Source organism: Drosophila takahashii, chromosome 3R, assembly GCF_030179915.1.
Source record: "Drosophila takahashii strain IR98-3 E-12201 chromosome 3R, DtakHiC1v2, whole genome shotgun sequence".
NCBI classification, from domain to species: domain Eukaryota; kingdom Metazoa; phylum Arthropoda; class Insecta; order Diptera; family Drosophilidae; genus Drosophila; species Drosophila takahashii.
In genome coordinates, this window is record NC_091681.1 from 39009321 (window position 1) to 39034111 (window position 24791).

Sequence of the window (24791 nt, forward strand, 5' to 3'; positions counted from 1 at the left end):
GCTTAACTATTTGTTCCCAGTGCATTGCTCATAACTGCGTTTGCCATTCGCCCGGGCACGTCGCTTGTTGTTATTGGGATTGGGCTGGAGCGCTCGGACGGACACTAATTCATTAAAATATGTGGTGATAACGCGAGCTGCCGAATTCTGCGTGCAATTCGTGCGTTTGACGTGGGTACTAACTGCTATGCTGTCGCGCGGACACTTGTTTTGATTCGCGGACTGCCAGCCGCACATTACAACCAACCCAACCACCCACCTAGCTCCTCCTCCTCCTCCTCCACCGCGAGAAACAGCTGCTCCATCACACCACCAAGGCAACCAGGAAGGGCAATTAAAAAATCAATCAGAGGGCCCCCCAATTGAAAGCTGCAAAGCTGCCGCCGTCGAAATGTCGCCGCCGAAGAACTGCGCGGTGTGCGGGGACAAGGCGCTGGGCTACAACTTCAACGCGGTCACCTGCGAGAGCTGCAAGGCCTTCTTCCGGCGGAACGCGCTGGCCAAGAAGCAGTTCACCTGCCCCTTCAACCAGAACTGCGACATCACCGTGGTCACCCGCCGCTTCTGCCAGAAGTGCCGCCTGCGCAAGTGCCTGGACATCGGGATGAAGAGCGAGAACATCATGTCCGAGGAGGACAAGCTGATCAAGCGGCGCAAGATCGAGACCAATCGGGCCAAGCGTCGCCTCATGGAGAACGGCACGGATGGCGGTGATGGCGATGGAGATAACGAAGGCGACGGAGGAGATCACAAAGCCCCGGCGGACAGCAGCAGCAGCAACCTGGAGCTCTACTCCGGCTCGCAGGACTCGCAGAGCTGCGGCTCCGCGGACAGCGGGGCAAATGGGTGCTCCGGCGGACAGGCCAGCACGCAGGTCAATCCGCTGCAGATGACGGCCGAGAAGATCGTGGACCAGATCGTTTCCGATCCGGATCGGGCCTCGCAGGCCATCAACCGGCTGATGCGCACCCAGAAGGAGGCTATTTCGGTGATGGAGAAGGTGATCAGCTCGCAAAAGGACGCTTTGAAGCTGGTGTCGCACTTGATTGACTACCCAGGTGGGTTTATAATGCTCAGTTGGTCGTGTGTAGCCTTCTCCGCTGACCTATGACCTTTTATCTTTGCAGGTGACGCCCTCAAGATCATTTCCAAGTTTATGAACTCGCCCTTCAATGCGCTCACAGGTTGGAGTTTAGCTTATATCGCTTTAAAACACTTTATTTATTAATTATCTATTCAGTATTCACCAAATTCATGAGCTCGCCCACGGACGGCGTGGAGATTATCTCGAAAATAGTCGATTCGCCCGCGGACGTGGTGGAGTTTATGCAGAACCTGATGCACTCGCCGGAGGATGCCATCGATATAATGAACAAATTCATGAACACGCCGGCGGAGGCGCTGCGCATCCTCAACCGCATTTTAAGTGGCGGCGGAGCGAACGCAGGCCAGCAGGCGGGCGAACGCAAGCCATTGCTGGACAAGGAGCCGGCGGTGAAGCCTCCTCCGCCGGCGGAGCGGGTGGACACCGTCATCCAGAGCATGCTGGGCAATAGTCCACCCATTTCGCCGACTGCCGCTGCCGCTGCCGTCGATCTGCCCAGCACATCGAGTAGCCATCCGTTGCCTTACATAGCCAACTCGCCGGACTTCGACCTGAAGACCTTCATGCAGACCAACTACAACGACGAGCCCAGTTTGGACAGCGACTTTAGCATCAACTCCATTGAGTCCGTGCTCTCCGAGGTGATCCGCATCGAGTACCAGGCTTTTAATAGCATACAGCACGCTGCGTCGCGGGTGAAGGAGGAGATGTCCTCCTACGGAGGATGCAGTGCAGCCGGGAGCAGCGGCCAGCAACAGCAGCACCTGCAGCAGCCCATCTGCGCCCCGTCCACCGCGCAAATGGACCGCGAACTGAACGAGGCGGAGCAGATGAAGCTGCGGGAGCTGCGTCTGGCCAGCGAGGCTCTCTACGATCCCGTGGACGAGGACCTGAGTGCCCTGATGATGGGCGATGATCGCATTAAGGTAACCACCGCCACCCTACGGTATTAGCCTATCGTTCTTTCGTTTGCAGCTTATCTAATCGGAGTGTGCGAACGGCGCGATATATGTGTACATTCGGCACCTGGCCAGCTAGGTGATTCAGTGCGTATCTCGATGATGGAACGTGTGTTGTGACTCCGCCACCCACTTTCTGGGTTCCCAGCAGTGCGGCTCTCCCGAATGTAAACACACTTTTCGATGGGGTGGCTCGGATTTTGTACTGCCAAGTATCTTGATTGAAGAAAGAAATTCATAGAAACTGATAAGTAACTTTTCCCGGAGATTTTAGAGAGGTTTTAGCCCTACAATTTTAGTTAGAGCTCTTATATTTTTGATTACGAAAGCAGGCCTTAAACCAAGACCCCAAAAAACTAGACAAACACCCATTCAATATAAAGTTTTTTATTTTTCTAGCCGAGTATGTAAACAAATGTGGTTATTTTGTCGTTTGAACAAGACACACATATTTTTTTATAACTAACTCTATCTTTATGTTCCGAGATGTGTCAACATTTCCACTATACCTTTGGTGCCCCAGGCGAAATGCCTTAGAAATATCCAAAGATGATTCACCTCTTCCACCGAATTGCTGTCCAATTAACCGAGCCACCCTAGGTTTTCTGGCTTTCCTGCAATCAGAGCGTCTGGTCTGGCAAGAGCAGGGCAGACAGCGGCTTTATCAGCCTCTGGGCGTGCCAATTGTGACATTATCAACCATTATCAAGAGCGCCAGCAGGCGCTCATGAGTCTCCGATCGGCGATTCGGCCGTTTATTGTCGCTTGGGCGACTGTTTACCGTTTTCGCCCCATCGCAATTAGCACATTTCGGTATTGTTAATTAGGAAAAACGATACAATTTGACGAAATATGGAGCAGCCAGGTGTTTGGGCGCTGTGATAAGCGGTGCTTGAGTCACCGCCTTCCAGGGAGAAGCCTTTACGATTATGGCGATAATAATGGCCACCTGTGCGTTCTGTTTTTATTTTGTCAGCCCGACGACACTCGCCACAACCCGAAGCTACTGCAGCTGATCAACCTGACGGCGGTGGCCATCAAGAGGCTTATCAAGATGGCCAAGAAGATTACAGCATTCCGTGACATGTGCCAGGAGGACCAGGTGGCCCTGCTCAAAGGCGGCTGCACAGAAATGATGATAATGCGCTCGGTCATGATTTACGACGACGATCGCGACGCCTGGAAGGTGAATTAATTGGGAAATTTGATTAATTTATTGGTAAAATATAATATTGTGCTTAATAGGTACCCCACACCAAAGAGAACATGGGCAACATACGCACTGACCTGCTCAAGTTCGCCGAGGGAAATATCTACGAGGAGCACCAGAAGTTCATCACAACCTTCGACGAAAAGTGGCGCATGGACGAGAACATAATCCTGATCATGTGTGCCATCGTCCTCTTCACCTCGGCCCGATCCCGAGTGATACACAAAGACGTGATTAGATTGGAACAGGTGGGTGTTGAGTCTACAAATAGATTAGAACTATAATTTCAATTTTTTACCCCCTAGAATTCCTACTATTATCTTCTGCGAAGATATCTGGAGAGTGTTTATTCTGGCTGTGAGGCGAGAAACGCGTTTATCAAGCTAATCCAAAAGATTTCAGATGTGGAGCGTCTGAACAAGTTCATAATTAATGTCTATTTGAATGTTAACCCATCCCAGGTGGAGCCCTTGCTGCGTGAAATATTCGATTTGAAAAATCACTAAACCGATTCGAGTCGCGGGCATTTAATGCCTGAGATGTCGATGATGTCGCAACCGATGCCCAATGATAGACGATCAACGAGCTGTAGTTGTTGTTTTATGTGTCGCTTGTAATGTTAGATTTTAATCGAATGTGATTGTTAGATTTGCATATACTGCATAGATTTTATATTTCTACATCAAAGAGAGCATATTTAGGATACCAAGTGCAAAGCAACACAATCTATATGTAATGTACACCGTTTAACTAGTTTCAAATAAACTAAACACTGATGCAATAAATAATATACAAAGTGTATGAAGTTATTATTTTTAAGGCTTTAAATTTAAAATTTACAAATATGTTAGGAAAATGTTTTTTTTTAAAATCATTTCTTTGCTATTTAATACAATTTTACTAATCCACAAAAAATCTAATGAAATCTAATGTATGAAGTTATTTCTTTTAAAACTTTAAATTTAAAATTTATAAATATGTTAGGAAAATGTTTTTTTTAAAATAATTTCATTGCTGTTTAATGGAATTTTACTAATCCACAAAAAGTCTAATTAATTTTACACTCTCTTAATTGTTTTTTATCAAAACTCAATCTACAAATCCCACATTTTCTCCACACTTTCAACCAATAATAACAAATGTGATTGAACAACAATCCAAATTGATTTAATTATTCCGAAAGTCACAAAATATAAATTTGAAGAAGTGAGAAAAAAAAACAAATTAGATGATCGGAAGCCAGCGAGATGGGCTTCGACAGAAAGCCTCACCCCGGGGAAACACCACAACATCCGCGCCTGTGTACCCGTGTCCTCAGTTCTCAGGAACCCACGTCGTGTACGTATTCGCGGCCAGCGGATGTGTCTGCATCTGCCGACCCCGACTTACATAGTCATTTATGTGTAATGTAGGTAATATAATAGCTCGAGCTCGCTCCGCATCGTGCGATGTGCGAGTCCATTTACATTGTTAGCCGGTCCACTTGCGATTCTAAAAGGTCTTTCAGGTTGATTCGCGGCAGTCCTTGGCCCATTGAAGGAACTCGTCCAGCGCGCTGACCGCCAGATTCCGAGAAAGTGCCTTGACACGCAGATTACGATCGGTGGTGATGAGAACTAACTCTGTTTGAATGAAGCACTTGCCATCTGGAAAGGATTTTACTATTAGTCTAGCTTTTAAAAAACAAGAAGTAAACCAGGCTCACCTGTGCATTGTTCAGACTTGGCCGTCTTTGAAACAGCCATGGCTGTGGCCAGAATTTTGTCGTCGTTGGAAAGATACTCCTCCTCAACCAAGGCAAACACCGAGGCATTCACAAAAGAGCCCTTTGTGGTAGCACACCTAGAAAAAAGAGAGATTAAAAATGATCAGTAAAGAAAATAATGCTGAATAACCATGAAAATAAATATTAAGTCATTCTGACATCATAGAAATAATAACAGAAATGTCGTTACATTATCAGCAAAATTAGCTAATCGCCACTAAAGCGTAATCAGAAATCAGTAATCTATAAACAATTCAACCCGGAAAAAAACAATAGCTTACTTCACATTGCTCTTGGCCGACTTGATAAACTCCAGAGACTTTTTGGCCCGCGACGACACCTCGTCGAAATGATGGATGCGCTGCGTCTGCTTGGAGCTGCGATACGAGTCCAACTTGACGCCCTTGGAGAGACCATCCAGTTCCTTGACCACCGTGAGCGGGATAATAAGAGTATATCGCTTGAACTCCGTGGACAGCTTCTCAAAGTCCTCCAGACAGTCGATGAAGCAGTTGGTATCGGGCAGAAGGTAGCGCGGACGCACTTCAATGTATATCTTGGTGTCCACAAACTTTAGGATCTCCTCCAGCTTGCTGGTGCAAATCTGCTTAACTTTCGCCTTGGCTTCAAGCTCCTTTTTTAGCTTGCACAACTGCGAAACATCGGCATCGGTTGAGGGACACAGAGGTTCCTCAACGGCTTGACTCTGATTTTTTAAGGGGTTCACCGCAAGGCCGCAACTTTCGGCATCGAAGCTCTCCAGCGCATTCTTCATTGCTGCGTTTAGATCCTCAATGGTGAAGCTCGAGTCCAGTGGCTGCTGCAGTGCCTCTTGATGCTGCGCATAGATGTCCTGGAACTGGCCAATCCTACGGATGCGTTCAAGGAACTGAATGCGTTCGGGTCCGCGCTTGAGGCAATCCTTACTCATCGTTTCTCGACCCAATGGATTGAAGCCACTCAGGGCAATATCCTCATCCAAAGCGATTTCCTTTTTGTCCAGTTTTTGCTTCCCTAGCAAGCATTCAATGTACTCGAAAAGGGTGGATAGTTCAGCCCAGCAATCGATAAAGGAGTGTCTGTGGGAAAAAGATTGATATTTAAATTCTGATAAAGATGTGGACACATGCTACATACTCTTCTGATCTCACGGGTTCCCAAACATCCACATTGATGCTCAACCAATGCACATAGACCTTTACATACTGCAGATATGTGTTGACAGTGGTAAAACTAAAAAACAAAGAGAAAGTCAACAGGCAAATCTTAAGGTCAGCAATTCCCAAGCCTACTCTTCTTCAGGAAGACACTGAATGTTCGTCGAGTCCTCCACAAAACCGGCCAGCAACTGGTTTGTCTGCTTCAGCATGAGTCCAAAGAATGAGTTGGCAAAATTGAAGCTGTGATAACGCATCTCGCGGCGTGACGCTGTACAAAAACAAGAGAATTGAATTTTAACCGTGATTAGGCCTTATCATATTCATACACACTTTTACGCTTGTTGTGCTCGACGACAAACAAGTTGAGTGCCACTATTTTCAGCAGTTTGGAGCGTGACAACAGGTTGTCGTGTTTAAGAGCGGCGCCCAGTTGGATGAGCAGTTTCCGCAGCAGCGGGTATAGCGAGTCCACACTGTGAATGGATTTTGGAGTTATTTAGCTTTCACTTTCAAGCGAGGTGAACTTACTCGGTGCCTGTATAGAGCTTTCCAATCAAGTAAAGATAGAGGGATACAATGCGAGGCATCAGCTCCTCCGGGGGCATCTCCTCGTACCTCGTGACCTCGGCGACGGTGGCCTTGTTGCCCTTCGCTTTGTTTCCCTTGTCGTCGGTGCGATGCAGGCGTCGAATTCCATCCGGATAGATCCACACCTCCTTGCGCATCTGCTTGGACTTTTGGTTCGTCTGCGAGGCATAGTGCATGGGCGATTGCTTCATCTCGGTCTCCTCGTACTTGCGCCGAATCTCGTCGAATAGATCCAGCAGGCTCTCCTTGGCCGTCTGTATAGAGTTGGAGGTCAGTAGACTGCGCACATAGTAGTAAACGGCATCGAAGCGCTTGTGCTGAGGGGAAGACATATAAATATAAGCAATATGTACACTCAAAGGAGCTTATATTCTTACATGATAGATAGAAATGACGGCCAGTTGGTTGTAGGGTGCTCCATTGCCTGGCACCAGCTCCTGGGCCCGCTGATAGTACCTGGCCGCCTCCAAGTAATCCGTGGCCTTGACATGATTAACCCGATAGCGCGACAGATCGCCCAGGCAGATGAGCAGCCGCTGGGCCACCACTTTTAGGGCGCTCGAGGCCACGCTTTTGGCCATCAGCTTGTCGTAGGCCAGGCGATAGAACTTGGTGGCCTGCTCGATCAGGAGGAGCGTGTGGGCGTGGGCCTGATCTGTCTGCTGGCGCTTCAGGTAATCCCGCACATTGTAGAAGAGCAGTTTCCAGAAGAAGACATCGACCTTGTGCTCGCAGACGAACTTCAGTTGCTCTAGGAGAAGCTGCTTGAAGGCGTCTTGAAGCTGGTCGTGAATGTAGCAGAAGTTCTTCCAGTTCTAGAGGGGATTTAGGTGTTAAGTGGTGGATTTATTTAGATATCTATATGCTTACTATAAGTATAAGATTTCTTTGATTGAGAACCATTAGCTGATCGTATAGCTGGACTATGTTTTTGGCATTGGGAAGACTTAAGAGCGGCTCAAACCAATCCGGATGCTCGGTGGTCAGGCGGGTGCGCGTCACTGGCGACTGCGGAGCGTGCTCCTTGTCCTTGCCAAAGATGCGACACTTGCGACGGGCATTGTGACCGCCTTTCTTGTTCCCTCCTCCTGATCCTCCCCTTCTCCTGCTGCCAACGAGGTGGCCACGCGCAGGATGCCTGGAATTCCACACTCCCTCGGCACTTTCCCGCTGGTAACCGAAACGGGAGGAGCCACCGCCTGGTGGGGATTGGGCTTCCCTGCAACCGCTGCATTGCTCAGGATGTGGCGACTGGTGGCTGGTGGTGAAATCGTTAGACTTGGTAATGCGTCATCCACACACGCACACACTCACCTGGCCTTGGAGCAACTGGCTCCGCATTCTCAGCGTTTTCCGTCTCAGTCTCCAACGCCTTCGTTGTTGTTGCTGCTGCTGCTGCGTGGCTGCAGCTGGCCGCGATTTTGTTCTGCAGACGTTTCGGCAGCGTCCCGATGATCAGCGAAATATCATTTTGTTCTCTCGCTCCCTTTCGACTCATATTTCAAGCGCTGCTTTTGCTCTTGCATTTATCCCTTTGTTGGAATTTGTCAGAAATTTCGAGTGTAAATTACGCCTCCGAAAAACGTAGTGGTAGGGCTGGCAAACTATCGATGGCGCAAACTATCGATGGGTAACAGCCAGCTTGATCTATCGATGTTTTGAAAAATATCACGATACTATCGCCACCCCCCACACCTTTTCTTGTGTTTTCGCAAAACTTTAATATTTGTATTATATTATTTATATTTAAGCTTTGTTTTCTTTAGAAAGTTATTTTTATTTTTTTTTATTATTTTCTTTTAATTTTTTTAATTTAACTTTTAAAAATATTAAGTTTGACAAATGACGAAAAAAAAACTTGGCAGCTCTCAAAAAACTTAAATTGTAAATTAATTAAAATTTTAGTCAAATATAAAAAGAATCACTTATTATTTTGGATTTTTCTTGTAGGATTAACCTCTAATGGCACCAACACTTGAATTCATACAAGGTTGGTTCTCTTTTACGAGAATGCTTGATTATATTTAGGGAATGGAAGTTGTGAAATCTAACTAATTACTTACCACATTAGATTCTCATAGTCGTGCACACTTTAGGTTAAAATAAGTTTTAGAATTGTATATTCAATATCATTTAAAATAGAAATATAACGCAGTTTTGTAAGTTGTTTCCTACAATAACAAATCTTAAATTTTTCAAATAATTTTAAGTACTTTCTTGGTTTGAGTCCTAGGTAACAGCGAAAACTTCAACCTGTTGATAAGGTCCAGTTGGCAGCGCTGTTCCGAAAATCGTTAATCGATAGCTCAGTGCATGCCGGCAGCGAAGGAAAATTGACAATTTGGGAAAAAGCTTGAAACCCCCGAAGGACATGGAGCTGGAACTGGACGTGGTGGACTCGCTGCAGGCGCTGGCCTACGAGGGACCCTGCCTGCAGCAGGAGAGCCTGAGTCGCGCTCTGGACGCGGGAATCGCAAGTCCGGACTTAAGGGCAGTAGTCCACTGGTTGGCCCACGAATTGCACATTCTGCGGAAAACCGACGAGCGAGTGAGCTCCAGTCAAAAGGACAACGATGAGTTCGCCTTCGAGTTGTCACTGCTGCTCACGGAATTGGGTTGCCCCTACCGCCGGTTGGTCCAGGGAGCCATCGATCAGCGTTTCCAGGATCGCGAGTCTCTGGTTCAACTGCTGGAGTATCTCACATCCGAACTGATGACCACCAAGATGGTGTTGAAGTCCCAACCAGTGGGTCCGCCCTGCAAGCGCTCGAAAACCGACTCCAATGTCCAACAGGCTGTGGAAAGCCTTGCCAAAGATCTTCAGCTGGGCGAGCTCCCGAAGAACATCAATACCAAGCTGCTTTTCGAGAAGATTACCCCCCGTTTGGAGCAGTCCCTCAAGCAAATCAATCGCCAGGTGCTCAGTGAACCCCTGCTGAAGCTAAAGAAGCCTCTGAGTGATGGCCAATGGCGCGTCCTGGAGTCCCTGCATCGAGATCTCGAGGCGGAGTACAATCTGCGCCGGCAGATGATGACCACTCGATTGGAGGCCACGGTGCAGAGCTTCCAGTGGTCGGATTCCATGCGCCAGCGCTCCAACGAGATCATGGATCGCTTCAATCGCCAAATGCGCGAGCTGGAGCAGCTGAAAGTTGGCGGCGAACAGACGGATATGGTGGCCCTGCTGGCAGCTCGCTCGGATCTGGCCATTATCGAGAAGACGAGCTCGGCGAATGTGAGGAAGAACACGGCGTCCAAGATCCAGAAGCATGTGATTGGACGGGTGCCCGATCGCGGTGGCCGCGCCAATGAGCACGCTCCTCCGCCACCGGAGATGCCTTCGTGGCAGCAGCAAAGAGCCAGTGGTCCGCCAGGCGGAGGAGGTCGTGGTGGAGGAGGAGGTAGCTTCAGGGGAGGACAAGGACGAGGCGGCGGTGGAAGAGGAGGAGGAGGTGGTGGACAAGGAGGTGGCAACTGGCAGCAACCTCAACAGCAGCAACATCAGCAGTATCAGAACCAAAACCAAAACCAACGCGATCGCAGCCGCGAGAGAAATGACCAGCAGTGGATCAGCGGCAGTGGACGTGTGCAGGGAACTGGATGGAATCCGCAGGGCGGACGAGGAGGTGGAGGTGGTGGAGGCCGAGGCGGCGGCGGAGGAGGTCGAGGAGGACAGCGAGGCGGCTACCGATGATCCATGAATCCCAATCCCCATTAACTTCGATTTTAAGGCAGACCTAACACGACTGATCCTCCTGTAATCCATTAACTTTACTTTCCTTAACCACACGCATAACCCAGTTTAATTTATTGCGAAACCGCATGAATGTGTTTATAATTGCAAATGGACAGCCATAGCCATTTAAAAAATAAACTATATATGTCATCTATATTTGCCAGCAAATCTCGCGTGTCGATTGCGCTTTTTGGAATCTGGGTTAGCTGTTTCACTTTCAGTGGCTTCGTGATGAACCATTTATAGTTCACATTGTACTCAAATTAATCAGATAGATAATGGGGTCAAACGGGTAGAGCCATGGGGTGATAATCTTTTGCTTGTTATAGCTTTGAATTTTAATATTGTAAGGAAAATATATGGTAATAAAGATGTGAGTTATATTTTAGTAGATTTTGTTCTTAAATTAATACAAATTTGTATTTTCTTGGTAGTTTATACATATTTTTTTGACTTATTTGGACTTTAATTCGTATTTTTTGTAATTCGCTTTGGTTATTTTAAATTGATTCATTTCTCAATCAACAATTATATGAAAAATAAAACCCATTCTGTCATCACTTTGTCAAAAAGTATAGCGTGTTGATTTTGTGGATTTGAGTTAGGTTTTACACTTTCAATGAGCTAATGATGATCTAGTTAAAATTTTATTCAGGAGTTTAAACTGGGACAATCCCCTCTTAAATCCCACAATTATCTGGAAATTCTTGCTATTATTAATTTCAAGAAATTATAGAATAAGAACAGGTAAGTGTATAAATGTCACTTTATTATTTGTAAAGTAATACCACTTAATAATTTCCAATGTATTGTTTGATATTATTGATTTGTCAACCGCTTCTAAACGTCTCAATATAAGTCGTTCTAAAGATTCTTGTGATCTTGTGCCCAATCCCCGCAAGAAGTACGCCCCTGCAGCAGGTAACCAAACATCAGACACACGCGACACTCGACTGCCATTAGCGTCCCAATCTAGTCATCAAATGTGCCGGCTATATATCTGTCTATATCGCCACCACTCCGAGTCCACGCCGCAATTAACGTGGTCAATCAGCGTGAAAACCATGTCGAAGTCATCATGGATGAGCCGAGCCGGGCGCTTGGATCAGTTCAACCGGAGCCCCCAGATCGGAGAGGTCGAAAGAGTTCCCCACTAAACAGTTCTATATTTCCATTTCGAATCCGTTCAAAATGCTTGTTAAACTGATTCTGGCGTTGGTAATTGCCTGTGGCGGCATTTTTGCGCCTGGCGATGCACAAAATCTGTTGGATCGACTGCGTCCGGTGAACATGACCAGATTCGATGATGGCATCAAAGTGGTTTCCGGCACCAAGGTGAAGCGATACGAACGGCTGACGGTTCCGCTAGGAGGACCTGTGGGAATTCCAGGACCTGCTGGACTCCTGGGACCTCTGCTGCCACCACAACCTTCCTACTTGGGTTACTCCTATGTGAGTAGATTTTCTATATTTCAATTTCATTTATGCCAGTTCTATTTATAGACTAATTTGTAAATTACACAGTCATTTAACCAACTATTCATTATCTCTTTTGTGTGACGCTTTTCGCAACATAGAATCACAATGTATTGTACAGCTCTATTTCAACTGAAAAGAATTGTACTTCCCCTATTCTCAATGTTTTGGCCAGCTTCTATTTAATTGTTTAATGATATCCAACGCTAATTGAGTATGGAATACCTAACATTTTTTGTTTAATATAATTTCAATTGTTAAATCAGTTTGATCTTGAAAAATACTTTTTTGAATTAGGAAATTAGGAAATCAAATTTCCATTTAACATATTTGTAATTAGAATAACTATAGATCATTTTAGATTTAATAATTTTAGTACTGGATCCTTAATTTACCTCTTAATTTATTTTTAATCATTATTATTTTATATTAGCAGTTGGTTCCACAATGGCAGGCAGGTGCCAAACTGGTAGGCGATGGGGAAGGAGCCAGTGTGGCCGGAATGATATCCTTCATACAGCTTCCCTACAATTCGGACATCAAGGTGACGATCAATGTGACGGGATTACCACCTGGTAAACATGCCCTGCATATCCACACATTTGGAGATCTTAGCGATGGTTGCAAGTCCACGGGCGGACAGTTTCCAAATAATTTCGTAAGTTCTAAAAAGATTTACCGTATATCGCTGTAAATATAAAATATATTAAAAACATTTCTACGTAGATATTTAATATATGTTAGTTTAAAAATATTAAAAAAAAAAATCATTTAACTTATTTCTCAATTTTTACAGCTTGGTAATGTGGACACCAAGGATGACGGCAGCATATCGGCGGTCTTTCAGAGTATTTACCTGCAGCTGTTTGGCATTAATGGAATAGTTGGTCGTTCAATTGTAATCCATAGCAAGGCTATCGATCTGAACACTGCTCTAAATGCGGAGGTATTTTCGTCCTCCCTCCAAGTAATGCCCAATCCGCTGGCCTATCAGAACGAGGAGAATTCGGTGGGTCCTGCCATCGCCTGCGGAGTGATAAGTCTTATGAGCACGACAGCCAGTTCTTCAGGTATGGCAACTGCATCATCTGCACCCCCGGCAATGGCAACTCCAGAGATTTAATTTGTATTCTAAAACTAATCTTAATAAAAATGTATTTTTAACTCAATTGAGACTTTGATCGTTGCCGGTGATCAGTGTCCATTATATTTTATTTTAGTTTATGCGCCTAACTTTGGGATTTGTACGCTTAGGTATTCTAAAAGTTATTGAATTAATGTTAAAGAGACCATTAATCAACTAGAAATAAATTAAAACTAACCTTATTTCTACATTGCTATTACTTGGTTTATTTATTAAAATGCATTTTGAATATTATTTTCCATATGGTAAACTTAACTATATTAATAATCATTTTCCAATCAGTTTAAAACTTTGCATATTTATGATTATTATTATCAGTGACCCATTTTAAATTGAATTATTTAATTATGAATTTTTTTCTATTACTTAAAATTAGTAGCTAAACTGTTTCACTTCCATTTAGTTCCCGATCGTTTAATATTTTCGAGCTTATCAAATTCAGCTCAGCTTTAATGGCCATTACGTGCGGCGCATGCGCAAAGGTCTGGGTCGCCCAATGGGCCAAAAAATAACTTTCTTCGTCGGCTGCCCGCGAATCGAGTGGCCAGTTGCCCGTGGCGGTTCGCGATGTCCAAACGCGAAAGTAAAAGTTTTCCCAGCCCAGTGCTGATAATACTACTCGTATTCGCTTTAAATCAGGCGAAATCGGAGGAGTCCTTGAAAGAGGACTTTCCGCAGGCCAAGTTCGAATGGCCCTCGTTTGCCTGGATGCGCAATAAAACCACCAAGGTTACACCCTCGTTGGATCTGAAAAATGACTACAGTCAAATGGAGCTGGCCAACTTTGGGGACTTTGATCGTCATCCCTGCCGGAGAGTCTGCCAGCAGGGTCAATCGCAGAACTGCTATTACCAACTGGTGGTTCACAATTATCAGAGACTTGGACCGGAGTGTCAGAGATGCCAATATGATGAGAGAGCCTGTGCCGCGGAACACTGTATATTTGGCGATGGAGTGGCCAATCCAGTGATGGCTGTGAATCGCATGGTTCCAGGACCTCCAATAGAGCTCTGTGAAAACGATACAGTGGTGGTGGACGTTTTAAATTACCTAGGTGAACCCACAACGATGCATTGGCATGGTATTCACATGCATCGCACCCCTGAGATGGATGGAGCACCCTTCATCACCCAATATCCCCTACAACCCGGTGAGGTTCAGCGCTATGAATTCCAGGTGGATCGCAGTGGTTCCTTGTGGTATCACAGCCATGTGGGTTGGCAGCGTGGATTTGGAATAGCTGGTGCTTTGATAGTTCGACAGACAAGACAGGAGAATCAGCACTCGCAGCTCTACGATTACGATTTGGTGGAGCACACCCTGATGATCCAGGATATATTTTACGAGTATAATCTACAGGATGTTCGCAATATCCTGGTCAACGGCAAGGGTCGCAATCATCTCAGCCAGCTGCCGGATAATGATAATCGTCATCGCTACGAAAGACTTAGGGTTACGCCAGGCTATCGCTACCGCATGAGGGTTATCCTCAATGGCATAGCCAACTGTCCCGTGGAGTTCTCCATCGAGCAGCACAAACTACTGATCATCAGCACCGATGGCAATGATATAGAACCCGTCCTAGCAGATGGCTTCTTCTTGACCTCCGCCGAGCGATTTGATTTCGTCTTGGATGCCAATCAGTATAATAAAAACTATTGGATCAGGATTAAGGGCTACGAGCAGTGTGAGAGCAGGAATCTCTATCAAGGAGCTGTGCTTAGCTATCGCGGATCGACTCGTTCTGAGTTGCCACAGGGTGATATCCTGGATAAGCAGAGAAGCAGGTCTGCCGATGAGGAGGAACTGATCTTGGTCAATGATTTCCGATATAAGCCTTCCAATACTTCGACTATATCTTCCCTCCGCCAATCCCTGGATAAGGATAATAACGTGGGCACTGTCGCCCTGCGATCCGTAAATCCCGTACCCTGGAATCGTTACACCAAGTTCCTGACCCACTACTCCAGTTTTGGTTCAAGAACGGCTCAGAATGGCGAGCTGCTATTCCAGATCGACGATGTTTCGTACAATTCCCCGGGAATATCCCTGTTGCAGGGCAGGCATCTTTATCAGGACGATGGATATTTTTGTAACAAGAGCTCCCTGGCTGCGGAGGGCAGAAATTGTGAAAGGGAACTTTGTGAGTGTGTTCACGTTATGAGACTTCCGGCCTATCGACCTTTGGAAATGGTGGTGGCGAACTATCTGGACAGCACCCATCCCTTCCACGTTCATGGGTTTACTTTCCGTCTGGTGGGCCAAGGAGTACTGGGAAATCTCAATGATTTGCGGAATGTAAGTTTAATTAATAGTATTTAATATTTTACAAAACTTACCTTTTTTAATACCTTTTTACAGATCCGCGAACTTGATCGCAGAGGAAGACTTCCCCGTTTATCTGATGACAGTGCTGCCGTGGCCAAGGATACGGTTCAGATTCCGGGACAGGGCTACATTATCGTTCGCTTTCTCTCGAATAATCCCGGATTCTGGCTATATCATTGCCATGTTGAAGCACATGCCGTCCAAGGAATGGTGGCGGTCCTAAAAATAGGGGAAAATCACCAAATGAAAAACATTCCAGCACGAGTGCGCTGCTAAAATTTGTTTAATTCTTTACAGAGGAATATCTTCCGCTAAAGAGAACTTTATTTTGCCAATTGAAGTTACAATTTCATTTATGTAAACTAAAAAAAAAAACAGAACTATTTATAGTAATTTATTGAAAATAAAAACTGCATTTATTTTACTGAGAAATGTACTAGTTTCTAATCTGTAACCACGTTAAATCTCGGTTAATCATTTATGTAGGTTTTGCCCCCTTTTTTCACTCATGCTCAACTCATAAGTTCGTGTGTCATAAATTAATTGACGTTTCCGAAAAGAAACGAGCCAATTCAAAAAACTAATCGTGTCACCTTAACTTATCGCCCATTTAAGGCACTTGAAAACAGTTTCGGTAATCTAACTGAAGAATTTACCCCCATCGACTATTAAGCCATTTATAGATTTAACGAGGTGTAGTTGTATATTTTATGACCTCTACTTATATATGGGAAAATTGCTTTTTGATTACAAAAGTCGGCTAAGATCTAATGAATATGGATGGAATAAATGTCGAGTGTGAAGTGCAAATCTGATAGACCCTTCTATACAGTGAAGTGAGTCTACTTCTGGATGTCTAAGCTGCATCCGTTAATGATAAGATATGGCTGGATTTTGGTTCGTATTTACATAATAATACATTTTTATAATATAACTATTTGTTAGAGTTGGACTCTGCTCTAGTCTCGTACTCGTTCATGATGGCAATAATCGGATCGTTGATATAATAACGTACTTCCCAATTGTTGGCAAAATCACCATGATCCCACAGTGGATCCTCCATATGATGCATCACCTTGTTGGGTAGCGTTTCAGCCACTCGGAGAACATCTTCCACGGCAGCCATTTCATCATTGTCCGAATACCAAAGATGCATTTCAGTTGTTATCAGTTCAGTGGGATAATCGGGTGGTGCTTCGGTTCCATAAACTTTCAGATTCTTTTTGGTTCCGAAATCAAACTGACGGAAATGTCCCGATTGAAACTCCTGCATGTAGTGGATGATCTGATCCGTGGAGACACCAGCGGGCATTGCTCCTGATATCACAGAGTTTGCAGTCTTAGGGAAAATATAAAATTAATAATAATAAATAAGAAGATATTTTACAAAAACCTACCGAATTAGTTCTGCCTTGCTCAACAACAGTGGATTCCTCGCTGCTGCAAAAGCTGGAAACAATCGAGTTTGGAAGACAAACACTGTACATTAGAGCCAGGACAAAGTCATTGTAGGGTAAAAACTCCTGAGAGCAGAAAAGCGTGGAATAGACGTTGTGGAAGCCCAGGTAAGGTGACAGGGAATTGACCATGCCGTCTTCCATGTTATCCATAAAGGCCACCGGAGCCAGCATATGAGCAGTCTTAACCTTCTTATTATATTCAGGCCGCGATGACATGAGGACAAATAAGACGGTGGTGCCCTGCGAGTGACCCACATAGTGGATTCCCTCCTGATCCTTTCCATTCTCCGTGGACAAAGTGTAGTCGATGGCAGCGGCAATGTCGAAATAGGCAATCTCATGCCAACTGAAGCGCCAAAAGTTCGGGTGATTTGTGGAGAGGGACGTGTGATTTCTGGAGTATCTGTTTCCCCGGGCATTGCCCATCCAAACATCATAGCCAGCATCGGAAAGCAGGAAAGGAAGAGCATCATCCGGTCCCAAACTTGGCCAAACATCGGAGCTGCCGAAGAGACCATGCTGTATAAAGGCAATTGGTCTCTTTTCATCCTGGTTCTTCAGGTTGTGAGAGTAGGGAATCCGGAAGAGACTGATTATATAGCCATCTTCAGTGGTCACATAATGACGCTCCGCTGGATAGCCATGTTCTTCAATGAAATAAATCTGTAAATGGAGTTTGAGATATTATATTTCCAAAAATACTAGATATCTCTCATCTTACCGTATCTGGAGCATTGGTTAGAGATAAATGAGCATCGGGATTATTGAAAAGTTCATAAAAGTTAGGAACTTCCGAAGGATCCACTTCGTTAGAAAGAGGAGCACTTTGGACAATTGTCACCAGAAAAATTGCCACAAAGGCCACACATATGTGAGATCTCGACATTTTGAAACCGAACTACTGCAAAAATGGGGAGAACCTGCTCCTTATAAAGAATCGATTATCGGAATGATCCAATTAAAAGCTCATTAGCTAAAGTGTGGGCATAAAATACAATTTCACTCTCACTTAAACCTATTACTACAAGTAGTAGCGAAATTATACCTATTTAACGATCCCTTTATCAAAGAAACCCGCAAACCATCGCAAACCACCATAAAAAATGGAAATAAACCCATTTAATCGAATAGGTCTTGTTGGAAATTCGGTGGAAAATCCAAACTGTGCAATATCCGTAGGGAAACATAGGTTCTAGTTGTAGTGCAAATATACCCAGGTGTTTGTATGTGAAAAAGTTTATGATATTTCGACCACTTGAGTTTATGCCCATTTAATTGGCTCTACTATCAAAATGAGTACTTTACTCGAGTGCCCGTTGAAAGTCTTTATAAGGGAGTGGCGTTCTGAAATTTCGCATTAGTTTAGTGGCGAAATGTATAGATCTCACTTCGCTGTCTTTGCTGCCTTGGTGGCCATTTCCCTGGTGATAATTGTCCAAGGTGCTTCTCTTTCTGACGAAGTGGATCCTGCAGAGGTCCCTGATTTCTATGAACTTTTTAATAATCCCGATGCACACTTGTCCTTGACCGACGGTCCCGATACGGTAACTCGAAGGATTACATTATTTTAAGGATATATCTTAAGGATATCCCTTCTACAGATTCAATTCGTTGGAGCTCATGGTTATCCAGTGGAGCGACATTATGTGACCACTGAAGATGGCTATATAGTCAGTCTCTTCCGGATTCCCTACTCTCACAACCTACAGAACCAGGATGAAAAGAGACCTATTGTTTTTATACAGCACGGCCTGTTTGCTAGTTCTGATTTTTGGACAAGTATGGGACCCAATGATGGCCTTGCTTTCCTGCTTTCCGATGCTGGATACGATGTTTGGTTGGGCAATGCTCGTGGAAACAGATACTCCAGAAATCACACGACCCGCTCCACAAGTCATCCTGACTTTTGGCGCTTCAGTTGGCACGAGATTGGATACTTTGACATTGCCGCTGTTATTGATTACACCTTGGCCACGGAGAATGGACAGGGTCAGGAGGGAATCCATTATGTGGGTCACTCACAGGGAACCACCGTATTTTTTGTCCTGATGTCCTCGAGGCCGGAATATAACCAGAAAATCAAAACGGCTCATATGCTGGCTCCAGTGGCATTTATGGATCACATGGATGACTTTATGGTCAATACCTTGTCTCCTTATTTGGGCTTCCACAACGTCTATTCTACGCTTTTCTGCTCTCAGGAGTTTTTACCTTACAACGACTTTGTCCTGGCTCTAATGTACAGTGTTTGTCTTCCGAATTCGATTGTTTCCAGCTTTTGCAGCAGCAGTGAGGAAACGACTGTTATTGAGCTAGGAAGAAAAAATACCGTAAGTTTAAACAATATGTTTTTCTATTTTTATTAATTTAATATATTTTCTAAAGACTGCTGATTCCGTGATATCTGGTGTGTCGCCCGCTGGACTTTCAACGGATCAAATCCTGCACTACATGCAGGAGCATCAATCGGGACATTTCCGTCAGTTTGATTTCGGAACCAAGAAGAATCTGAAGGTATATGGAACCGAAACCCCTACCGATTATCCCACTGAACTCATTACAAGTGAGATGCATCTGTGGTATGGGGACAACGACGAAATGTCAGCGGTGGAAGATGTTTTAAGAGTGGCGGAAACACTGCCCAACAAGGTGATGCATCATATGGAGGATCCACTGTGGGATCATATGGATTTCGTTACCAACTGGGAGGTGCGCCAGTTGATCAATGAGCCTATAATAGACATCATGAACAAGTACGAGGCAAAGTCTTAGGAAAAAACTCCAAATCTGTAGTCTTACTTCTTTATATTTAATTCACATTTTTATATTCATATCTAATCATTAACGGATGCAGCTTAGACTTTGTTAAGTACTCTCACCTCATCAGATTTGCACTTCATACTCGACATTTACTTCCTCCAAGTGTATATTATACTCAATAGATCTAAGCCGACTTTTGTTATCACAAAGCATTTTTCCCATTTACAAGTAGGGCTCGTAAAATATACGACTACTGCTCTTTAAATCTATAAATGGCTTGATAAGCTAAAGCACTTGATGGGGGTACATTTCTTTTTTAGATTATCAAAAATGTATTCAAGTAGCTGAAGTATGCGATAAGTTGGTAAGATTATGGAAGCACGCCAAGTGACGGGTTTGACTTTTATCAGGGACTGATAAAAATCGGGTTTTTTTGTTTTTTTAAAAATCATTTACCTATAATATTCTTTGGTCTTATGACTATTATAATTGAATGATTTTTGAAAAGATACAAAAATATATATACATTAAAATATGGAATGATAATGGTTTTTGGAAATTTTATTGATTTTATCCAGAAATATTTATTAGTTGGCAGTTTTATTATAATTTCCAAAAATTTTCGTTTAGAAATAATGATTATTTGGTAGCCCATACATTCGTTTTATAGAATTTAATGTGCGTTATATTTTTTTATTTTTTTTTTAACCTACCTTTTTTTAAGTAGACGGTTAATAGTATCTACCCACCTCTTTAATCCTAAATTTATAACTTTTAGATTAGCGCCTTCTATGGTTTATGAATTATCTTGACAGTCTAAATATATATAATCAAATCACCGATAGTAAGAGCTACTTGAAGCTAAACCACCCGGGGACCTCTACAAAAGCCGAAAGTCATGTGTTTGCCAGCAGTCAGTTGGCATCGGACCATCGGAAACATAAGTATAATGAAGCGATTTACGGGTAGTTTACTTATCCTGGCAGTTTTGTCGGTGGGAGTTTATTCGGCTGCCATAGAAAGTACCATTGATTTCTACAAACTCTACGATAATCCTGAGGCCCATGTTAGTCTCAAGGGTAAAGCAACTACGGTAAGTTCAATGTGATTTGTAATTTATATTTATAGTTTTATTATAATCATGATTATTTCTTAGGCTGATCGCACTGCTGCGCATGGATATCCTTCGGAACATCATCATATCGTCACCGAAGATGGTTACATCCTGGGAGTATTCCGTATTCCCTACTCTCACAAGTTGCAGAACCAAAACAAAAAGCGACCCATTGTCCTGCTTCAACATGGACTAACTAGCTGTTCGGATGCCTGGATTTTGCAAGGACCCAATGATAGTCTGCCTTATTTGCTGGCGGATACGGGATATGATGTGTGGATGGGCAATGCTCGAGGTACTTCATATTCCAGAAATCACACTACGCTCTCCACGGATCTTCCACTTTTCTGGCAATTTAGTTGGCATGAGATCGCCGTTTACGATATCTCAGCCATTATTGATTATGCATTGAGGACCGAAAATGGTGAGGGTCAGGATGCCATTCACTATGTGGGTCACTCGCAGGGTACCACGGTATTTTTTGCCCTGATGTCCTCGATTCCCGCCTACAACTATAAGATTAAAACCGCTCACCTCTTTGCCCCGGTGGCTATTATGAAGAATTTGTCCAGCCCTTTGGTGCGCTACTTGGGTCCCTATTTGGGCCATAGGAATGCCTATTCGATTCTTTTTGGCTCCCAGGAGTTTGTGCCTCACAATGAGTTCCTCGTGGCCTTGTTTTTCAATATCTGCCAGCCGGATTTCTTACTGCGACCGGTTTGTGAAGGTGCCATGAAGAGTCTTTATTCCGGAGGTCGTGTGAATATGGTAAGTTTGCTATTGAAAAGTTAATTTTAATAGATTATTGAATAATATATTCTTTAATTAGACTGCCATGCCGGAAGCTATGGCCACCCATCCTGCGGGCTGTTCCACGGATCAAATGTTGCACTATCTCCAGGAACAACAATCTGGTTACTTCCGCCAATATGATCATGGAACCAAAAAGAATCTGCAGGTCTACGGATCCGAGGAACCTCCAGAATATCCGGTGGAGCTGATAAATTCCCTGGTTCACTTGTGGTATGCAGATAGTGATGACTTGGCCGCCGTGGAGGATGTTGAGGAAATAGCCAAAAGATTGCCGAATAAGGTGATGCATCGCATGACTGATCCGGAGTGGAATCATGGTGATTTCGCCCTCAACTGGGAGGTCCGTAAATATGTCAACGAGCCAGTAATTGCCATTATGGAGGAATATGAGCAGAAGAACAGCGGAACGTGATTGATAGGTTTCTTAATCTCAGAGCCACTTTATGCTTGTGATAATCGGATTTATTTTTAAGTTAAGCGATAAGCTACCTACATTTGTTATTTACACAGAAAAAAAAATAATTTATTTTAAATTTTATATGAAAAAATATATTTAGGTGATTACTTTGGAATTTTTCTGTTGTAGTTATGAAAAACTTTTTAAAATATAGCTTGTTTCTTTATATTTTGGTTATATGATTGCACCTATAACTTTTCCCATTGCCTAATCTAGACAGGAAAAATACTTGACCCGAAGCATATGTTTAAATAACGATAAGATATTTACTTAAACACTTAGCGAACTTTAGTTTGTAGATAGGCAACTTTTCAGACGCTTTTCCTTGTAACCACAGCCACTTTTCAGCCCCCTGCCGCCCACTTCACACATTTGGACAGCGAAATACATTTGATTTTTCCACTCGAGCAACTTCTGATTGCCAGTTGATGGCCGGCCGGCTGAAAGAATAATGCATATTCAAGCTTTTCATTCCCATTTCATGGTTCTTGGCATCATCTTGGCAACTCCCCAAAGGGCCAAAGTCGATTTGCTGAGCATAAATGCCCCCGGTTGGATACGTAAAAAAAAGAAATGGCAGAGTAAGATATTAGAACAGAGTCTGGCTTTTCTGTTTTGGCTAATGGATGTTGGCCAAAGATGTTTGCAAGTTCAAGGCCACCATTTGCGTGGGCACGAATGAATGAATGCCCCAGTGCAATCCGGATTTGATTTAATTGCTCCTAATTTGTGGGCCCAGTAATCAATGGCACTGAATAGTTTAGCTGGCGGCAAAGAAAAACGCCTGCGATTACTTAACTGGATTAATTGAAGTGTTCATGGCAGCCGGCTAATTTAGGGATTGTGTTTTCGGTTTTTAGGTAGAAATTTAATGATTTTTTCCCTTCTCCAGAACCTCCGGGGCAAAAAGTTTTCCAGCACAGTCAACGAGGCGTGGCAAGTAAAAAACACACGGAAGCGTTAAATTGGCTCAAGTGTGCACAACACAAAATACACACAAAAACTATAAAAAATATAAAGGAAAGGTATGCGACTTAAAGGTACCCAGTAATTAAGAAAAGGGGTATTATTAAAAAGAAAACATTTTCAAATTATCAAATTTAGTTTTAAGGTATAAGTTATAAACTATTTAAAAATAGAATTAAAAATTCATAAAATTATTAATTTTTATAAGATTTATCATTATACAAAATGTTAAATAAATACTAAGCAAGATAAATCTTCCTTTAAAAAAAATGCCAAGCCAATTATCATTTTTACATTTTTATAAATTCAATATACTTTTTGTTTCATCAAAATACCCTGTATAAAAAGCGAAAGCACACAAGAAAAACTAAAATTGAGCCAAAGTCAAGGCAACTACAGTTCGCTTTGAGCAAATGGAGCTGCAGTTGCAGACGGAAATGGAAAAAATTCCAAACACTAACTGCACAAACATTCGACTGGCTGAAGGAAGAGGGTTTTTTGAAAGGTGAGTGGGCGAATGGGCTTCCCCCGAAGGTAAGCTTTTATTTTTTGGCGCCAAGTCATAAGGCCAAAACAGTTGCGGCTACCAGACAAATTAAGCCCAACCGAAAGGGTCAAGTGATGCTGCTGCTGTTGCTGGTGCTCCCTAAACTCAGTTTTTCATTTTCGCCTGCTTTTTATTTTGCCCGGCGCAAAACAATAATTAAATTTTGTAGCACTTTGTTGAGCTTATTTTTTCTGTTTTTTTCCGGCGCCATATTTACAGTGGCCGGGTTTTATATTGCGGTTGGCCGCTATCTATGGTTTAGTTCAGCTCTTTAATTCCGCGCATAAGGACGTTACACACGCTTATGAATTTAAATATGATTTTATCTCTGGCTTTATGACTATTGTTACATTGTTCATCATGGGTTTTTTATGTGGTGTAATATTCTATTGTTTACAATTGGATTTTCATCTGGTATCTCAGGGGGCCGATTAAAACTATTTATAAAGCAAAAATACTTAGGAATGGAATTTCTCATTGGGTTCTATTATATTATACTGATAAGAGGTCTGATTAAAGCACATTAAAATTATCCATTGGTCTACTTTTCTTCTGTTTAATTTTGATTAACAAGTGTGAATAAAAATATTTATAGAACAGGGCAACTTTGGAATGGAAAATTTCTATTTGGAGAGCATTTTGCAATGATAAAAAATTATATCATGTTTATTATATGTTTATGTTAAAAAAAATAGTTATATTATAACTCTACAAATCACTAACCAAATTTCCTTAAGTGTGCCTATTTATATCATGTTTTAAATTGGTCTTCTTGCTCATAAAATAATAGAGAGCTCCTCCAGCAGCAGCTCCTTTAACCATTTGAAGGCTATCCTTGCTTACAAGGGATTAGCTCAGTAAAAGATTACCGAAAAGCCAAAGTCACGTTGTGTGCGTTTTGTAGGTTTCCACAAATTGAGTTTACCTCCACCATTCGACCCTGCAGCAGACGTAAGTAATTGCCGTAATTGATTGTCAAAAATCAATTAGTTGGTGTGTGCTGGCTAGTTATGCTATAAATATATATAATACCTTGTAACATATATATTTGGACTGAAAGGGAAGCTTCTGTGTGCAAGTGCAGTTGAGTATTTGGAGCTAACATAATTCGTGCACAATTCCAGAGATGATATCATAGCCATTGTGCTCCTATTAATGTGCATTAAATCCAATAAAACAGCAAGTACAACCTTCATGTTTTTT

At 43.3% G+C, this 24791-nt stretch overlaps 8 protein-coding genes across 9 annotated transcripts; 6 read left to right on the forward strand and 2 right to left on the reverse strand.

The window, feature by feature from the left end:
- The first annotated feature begins 54 nt into the window (after positions 1 to 54).
- Positions 55 to 4069, forward strand: Hr96 (Nuclear hormone receptor HR96). Its single transcript, XM_017141222.3, has 6 exons — positions 55 to 1058; positions 1128 to 1184; positions 1241 to 2031; positions 3041 to 3250; positions 3310 to 3522; positions 3580 to 4069. The coding sequence occupies exons 1-6, from the start codon at positions 392 to 394 to the stop codon at positions 3778 to 3780; spliced, it is 2139 nt and encodes a 712-aa protein (XP_016996711.3). The 5' UTR covers positions 55 to 391; the 3' UTR covers positions 3781 to 4069.
- Positions 4070 to 4419: 350 nt separating this feature from the next.
- Smg6 (Smg6 nonsense mediated mRNA decay factor) lies at positions 4420 to 8386 on the reverse strand. Its single transcript, XM_017141221.3, is given in 11 exon segments — positions 4420 to 4920; positions 4980 to 5116; positions 5321 to 6118; positions 6177 to 6272; positions 6332 to 6467; positions 6530 to 6672; positions 6728 to 7104; positions 7165 to 7602; positions 7658 to 7893; positions 7896 to 8045; positions 8102 to 8386. Coding segments are annotated over 11 exon segments (2838 nt in total). The 5' UTR covers positions 8286 to 8386; the 3' UTR covers positions 4420 to 4777.
- A 678-nt stretch (positions 8387 to 9064) lies between these two features.
- On the forward strand, positions 9065 to 10691 carry LOC108057102 (protein FAM98B). The gene has a single exon (XM_017141228.3). The coding sequence runs from the start codon at positions 9159 to 9161 to the stop codon at positions 10479 to 10481; it is 1323 nt and encodes a 440-aa protein (XP_016996717.3). The 5' UTR covers positions 9065 to 9158; the 3' UTR covers positions 10482 to 10691.
- A 960-nt stretch (positions 10692 to 11651) lies between these two features.
- Positions 11652 to 13168, forward strand: Sodq (Sodesque). Of its 2 annotated transcripts, none has more exons than XM_017141135.3 (3): positions 11652 to 11975; positions 12433 to 12657; positions 12796 to 13168. In XM_017141135.3, exons 1-3 carry the CDS (start codon positions 11715 to 11717, stop codon positions 13120 to 13122), a joined length of 813 nt encoding a protein of 270 aa, XP_016996624.3. In that variant the 5' UTR covers positions 11652 to 11714; the 3' UTR covers positions 13123 to 13168. The 2 variants fall into 2 exon arrangements, with proteins under 2 accessions (XP_016996624.3, XP_070073455.1); XM_070217354.1 differs by having other exon boundaries at positions 12436 to 12657.
- Positions 13169 to 13222: 54 nt separating this feature from the next.
- On the forward strand, positions 13223 to 15747 carry Mco3 (Multicopper oxidase 3). Its single transcript, XM_017141131.3, has 3 exons — positions 13223 to 13278; positions 13626 to 15441; positions 15505 to 15747. Exons 1-3 carry the CDS (start codon positions 13223 to 13225, stop codon positions 15745 to 15747), a joined length of 2115 nt encoding a protein of 704 aa, XP_016996620.3.
- A 658-nt stretch (positions 15748 to 16405) lies between these two features.
- On the reverse strand, positions 16406 to 17817 carry LOC108057061 (lipase 3-like). Its single transcript, XM_070216605.1, has 3 exons — positions 17653 to 17817; positions 16869 to 17594; positions 16406 to 16810 (listed from the first exon to the last, which is right to left on the reverse strand). Exons 1-3 carry the CDS (start codon positions 17815 to 17817, stop codon positions 16406 to 16408), a joined length of 1296 nt encoding a protein of 431 aa, XP_070072706.1.
- Positions 17818 to 18304: 487 nt separating this feature from the next.
- Positions 18305 to 20041, forward strand: LOC108057059 (lipase 3). Its single transcript, XM_017141138.3, has 3 exons — positions 18305 to 18475; positions 18533 to 19261; positions 19317 to 20041. The coding sequence occupies exons 1-3, from the start codon at positions 18305 to 18307 to the stop codon at positions 19701 to 19703; spliced, it is 1287 nt and encodes a 428-aa protein (XP_016996627.3). The 3' UTR covers positions 19704 to 20041.
- Positions 20042 to 20640: 599 nt separating this feature from the next.
- On the forward strand, positions 20641 to 22098 carry LOC108057055 (lipase 3). The gene is made up of 3 exons (XM_017141132.3): positions 20641 to 20784; positions 20848 to 21573; positions 21635 to 22098. Exons 1-3 carry the CDS (start codon positions 20641 to 20643, stop codon positions 22028 to 22030), a joined length of 1266 nt encoding a protein of 421 aa, XP_016996621.3. The 3' UTR covers positions 22031 to 22098.
- The last annotated feature ends 2693 nt before the right edge of the window (positions 22099 to 24791 follow it).

Excerpts from the sequence above, each read along its gene's own strand:
- LOC108057055 (XM_017141132.3), top strand. The coding sequence starts at position 20,641 with ATGAAGCGATTTACGGGTAGTTTACTTATCCTGGCAGTTTTGTCGGTG. Across the intron at positions 20,785-20,847 it reads TCAAGGGTAAAGCAACTACG|GCTGATCGCACTGCTGCGCA; the intron begins GTAAGTTCAATG and ends ATTATTTCTTAG. Across the intron at positions 21,574-21,634 it reads CCGGAGGTCGTGTGAATATG|ACTGCCATGCCGGAAGCTAT; the intron begins GTAAGTTTGCTA and ends TTCTTTAATTAG.
- Hr96 (XM_017141222.3), top strand. The coding sequence starts at position 392 with ATGTCGCCGCCGAAGAACTGCGCGGTGTGCGGGGACAAGGCGCTGGGC. Across the intron at positions 1,059-1,127 it reads GCACTTGATTGACTACCCAG|GTGACGCCCTCAAGATCATT; the intron begins GTGGGTTTATAA and ends TTATCTTTGCAG. Across the intron at positions 2,032-3,040 it reads TGGGCGATGATCGCATTAAG|CCCGACGACACTCGCCACAA; the intron begins GTAACCACCGCC and ends TTATTTTGTCAG.
- LOC108057102 (XM_017141228.3), top strand. The coding sequence starts at position 9,159 with ATGGAGCTGGAACTGGACGTGGTGGACTCGCTGCAGGCGCTGGCCTAC.
- LOC108057059 (XM_017141138.3), top strand. The coding sequence starts at position 18,305 with ATGTATAGATCTCACTTCGCTGTCTTTGCTGCCTTGGTGGCCATTTCC. Across the intron at positions 18,476-18,532 it reads TGACCGACGGTCCCGATACG|ATTCAATTCGTTGGAGCTCA; the intron begins GTAACTCGAAGG and ends TCCCTTCTACAG. Across the intron at positions 19,262-19,316 it reads AGCTAGGAAGAAAAAATACC|ACTGCTGATTCCGTGATATC; the intron begins GTAAGTTTAAAC and ends TATTTTCTAAAG.
- LOC108057061 (XM_070216605.1), bottom strand. The coding sequence starts at position 17,817 with ATGTCGAGATCTCACATATGTGTGGCCTTTGTGGCAATTTTTCTGGTG. Across the intron at positions 17,595-17,652 it reads TAACCAATGCTCCAGATACG|ATTTATTTCATTGAAGAACA; the intron begins GTAAGATGAGAG and ends CTCCATTTACAG. Across the intron at positions 16,811-16,868 it reads AGCAAGGCAGAACTAATTCG|ACTGCAAACTCTGTGATATC; the intron begins GTAGGTTTTTGT and ends ATTTTCCCTAAG.
- Mco3 (XM_017141131.3), top strand. The coding sequence starts at position 13,223 with ATGCGCCTAACTTTGGGATTTGTACGCTTAGGTATTCTAAAAGTTATT. Across the intron at positions 13,279-13,625 it reads CTAAAAGTTATTGAATTAAT|GTCTGGGTCGCCCAATGGGC; the intron begins GTTAAAGAGACC and ends GCATGCGCAAAG. Across the intron at positions 15,442-15,504 it reads ATCTCAATGATTTGCGGAAT|ATCCGCGAACTTGATCGCAG; the intron begins GTAAGTTTAATT and ends ACCTTTTTACAG.
- Sodq (XM_017141135.3), top strand. The coding sequence starts at position 11,715 with ATGCTTGTTAAACTGATTCTGGCGTTGGTAATTGCCTGTGGCGGCATT. Across the intron at positions 11,976-12,432 it reads CCTACTTGGGTTACTCCTAT|CAGTTGGTTCCACAATGGCA; the intron begins GTGAGTAGATTT and ends ATTTTATATTAG. Across the intron at positions 12,658-12,795 it reads GACAGTTTCCAAATAATTTC|CTTGGTAATGTGGACACCAA; the intron begins GTAAGTTCTAAA and ends CAATTTTTACAG.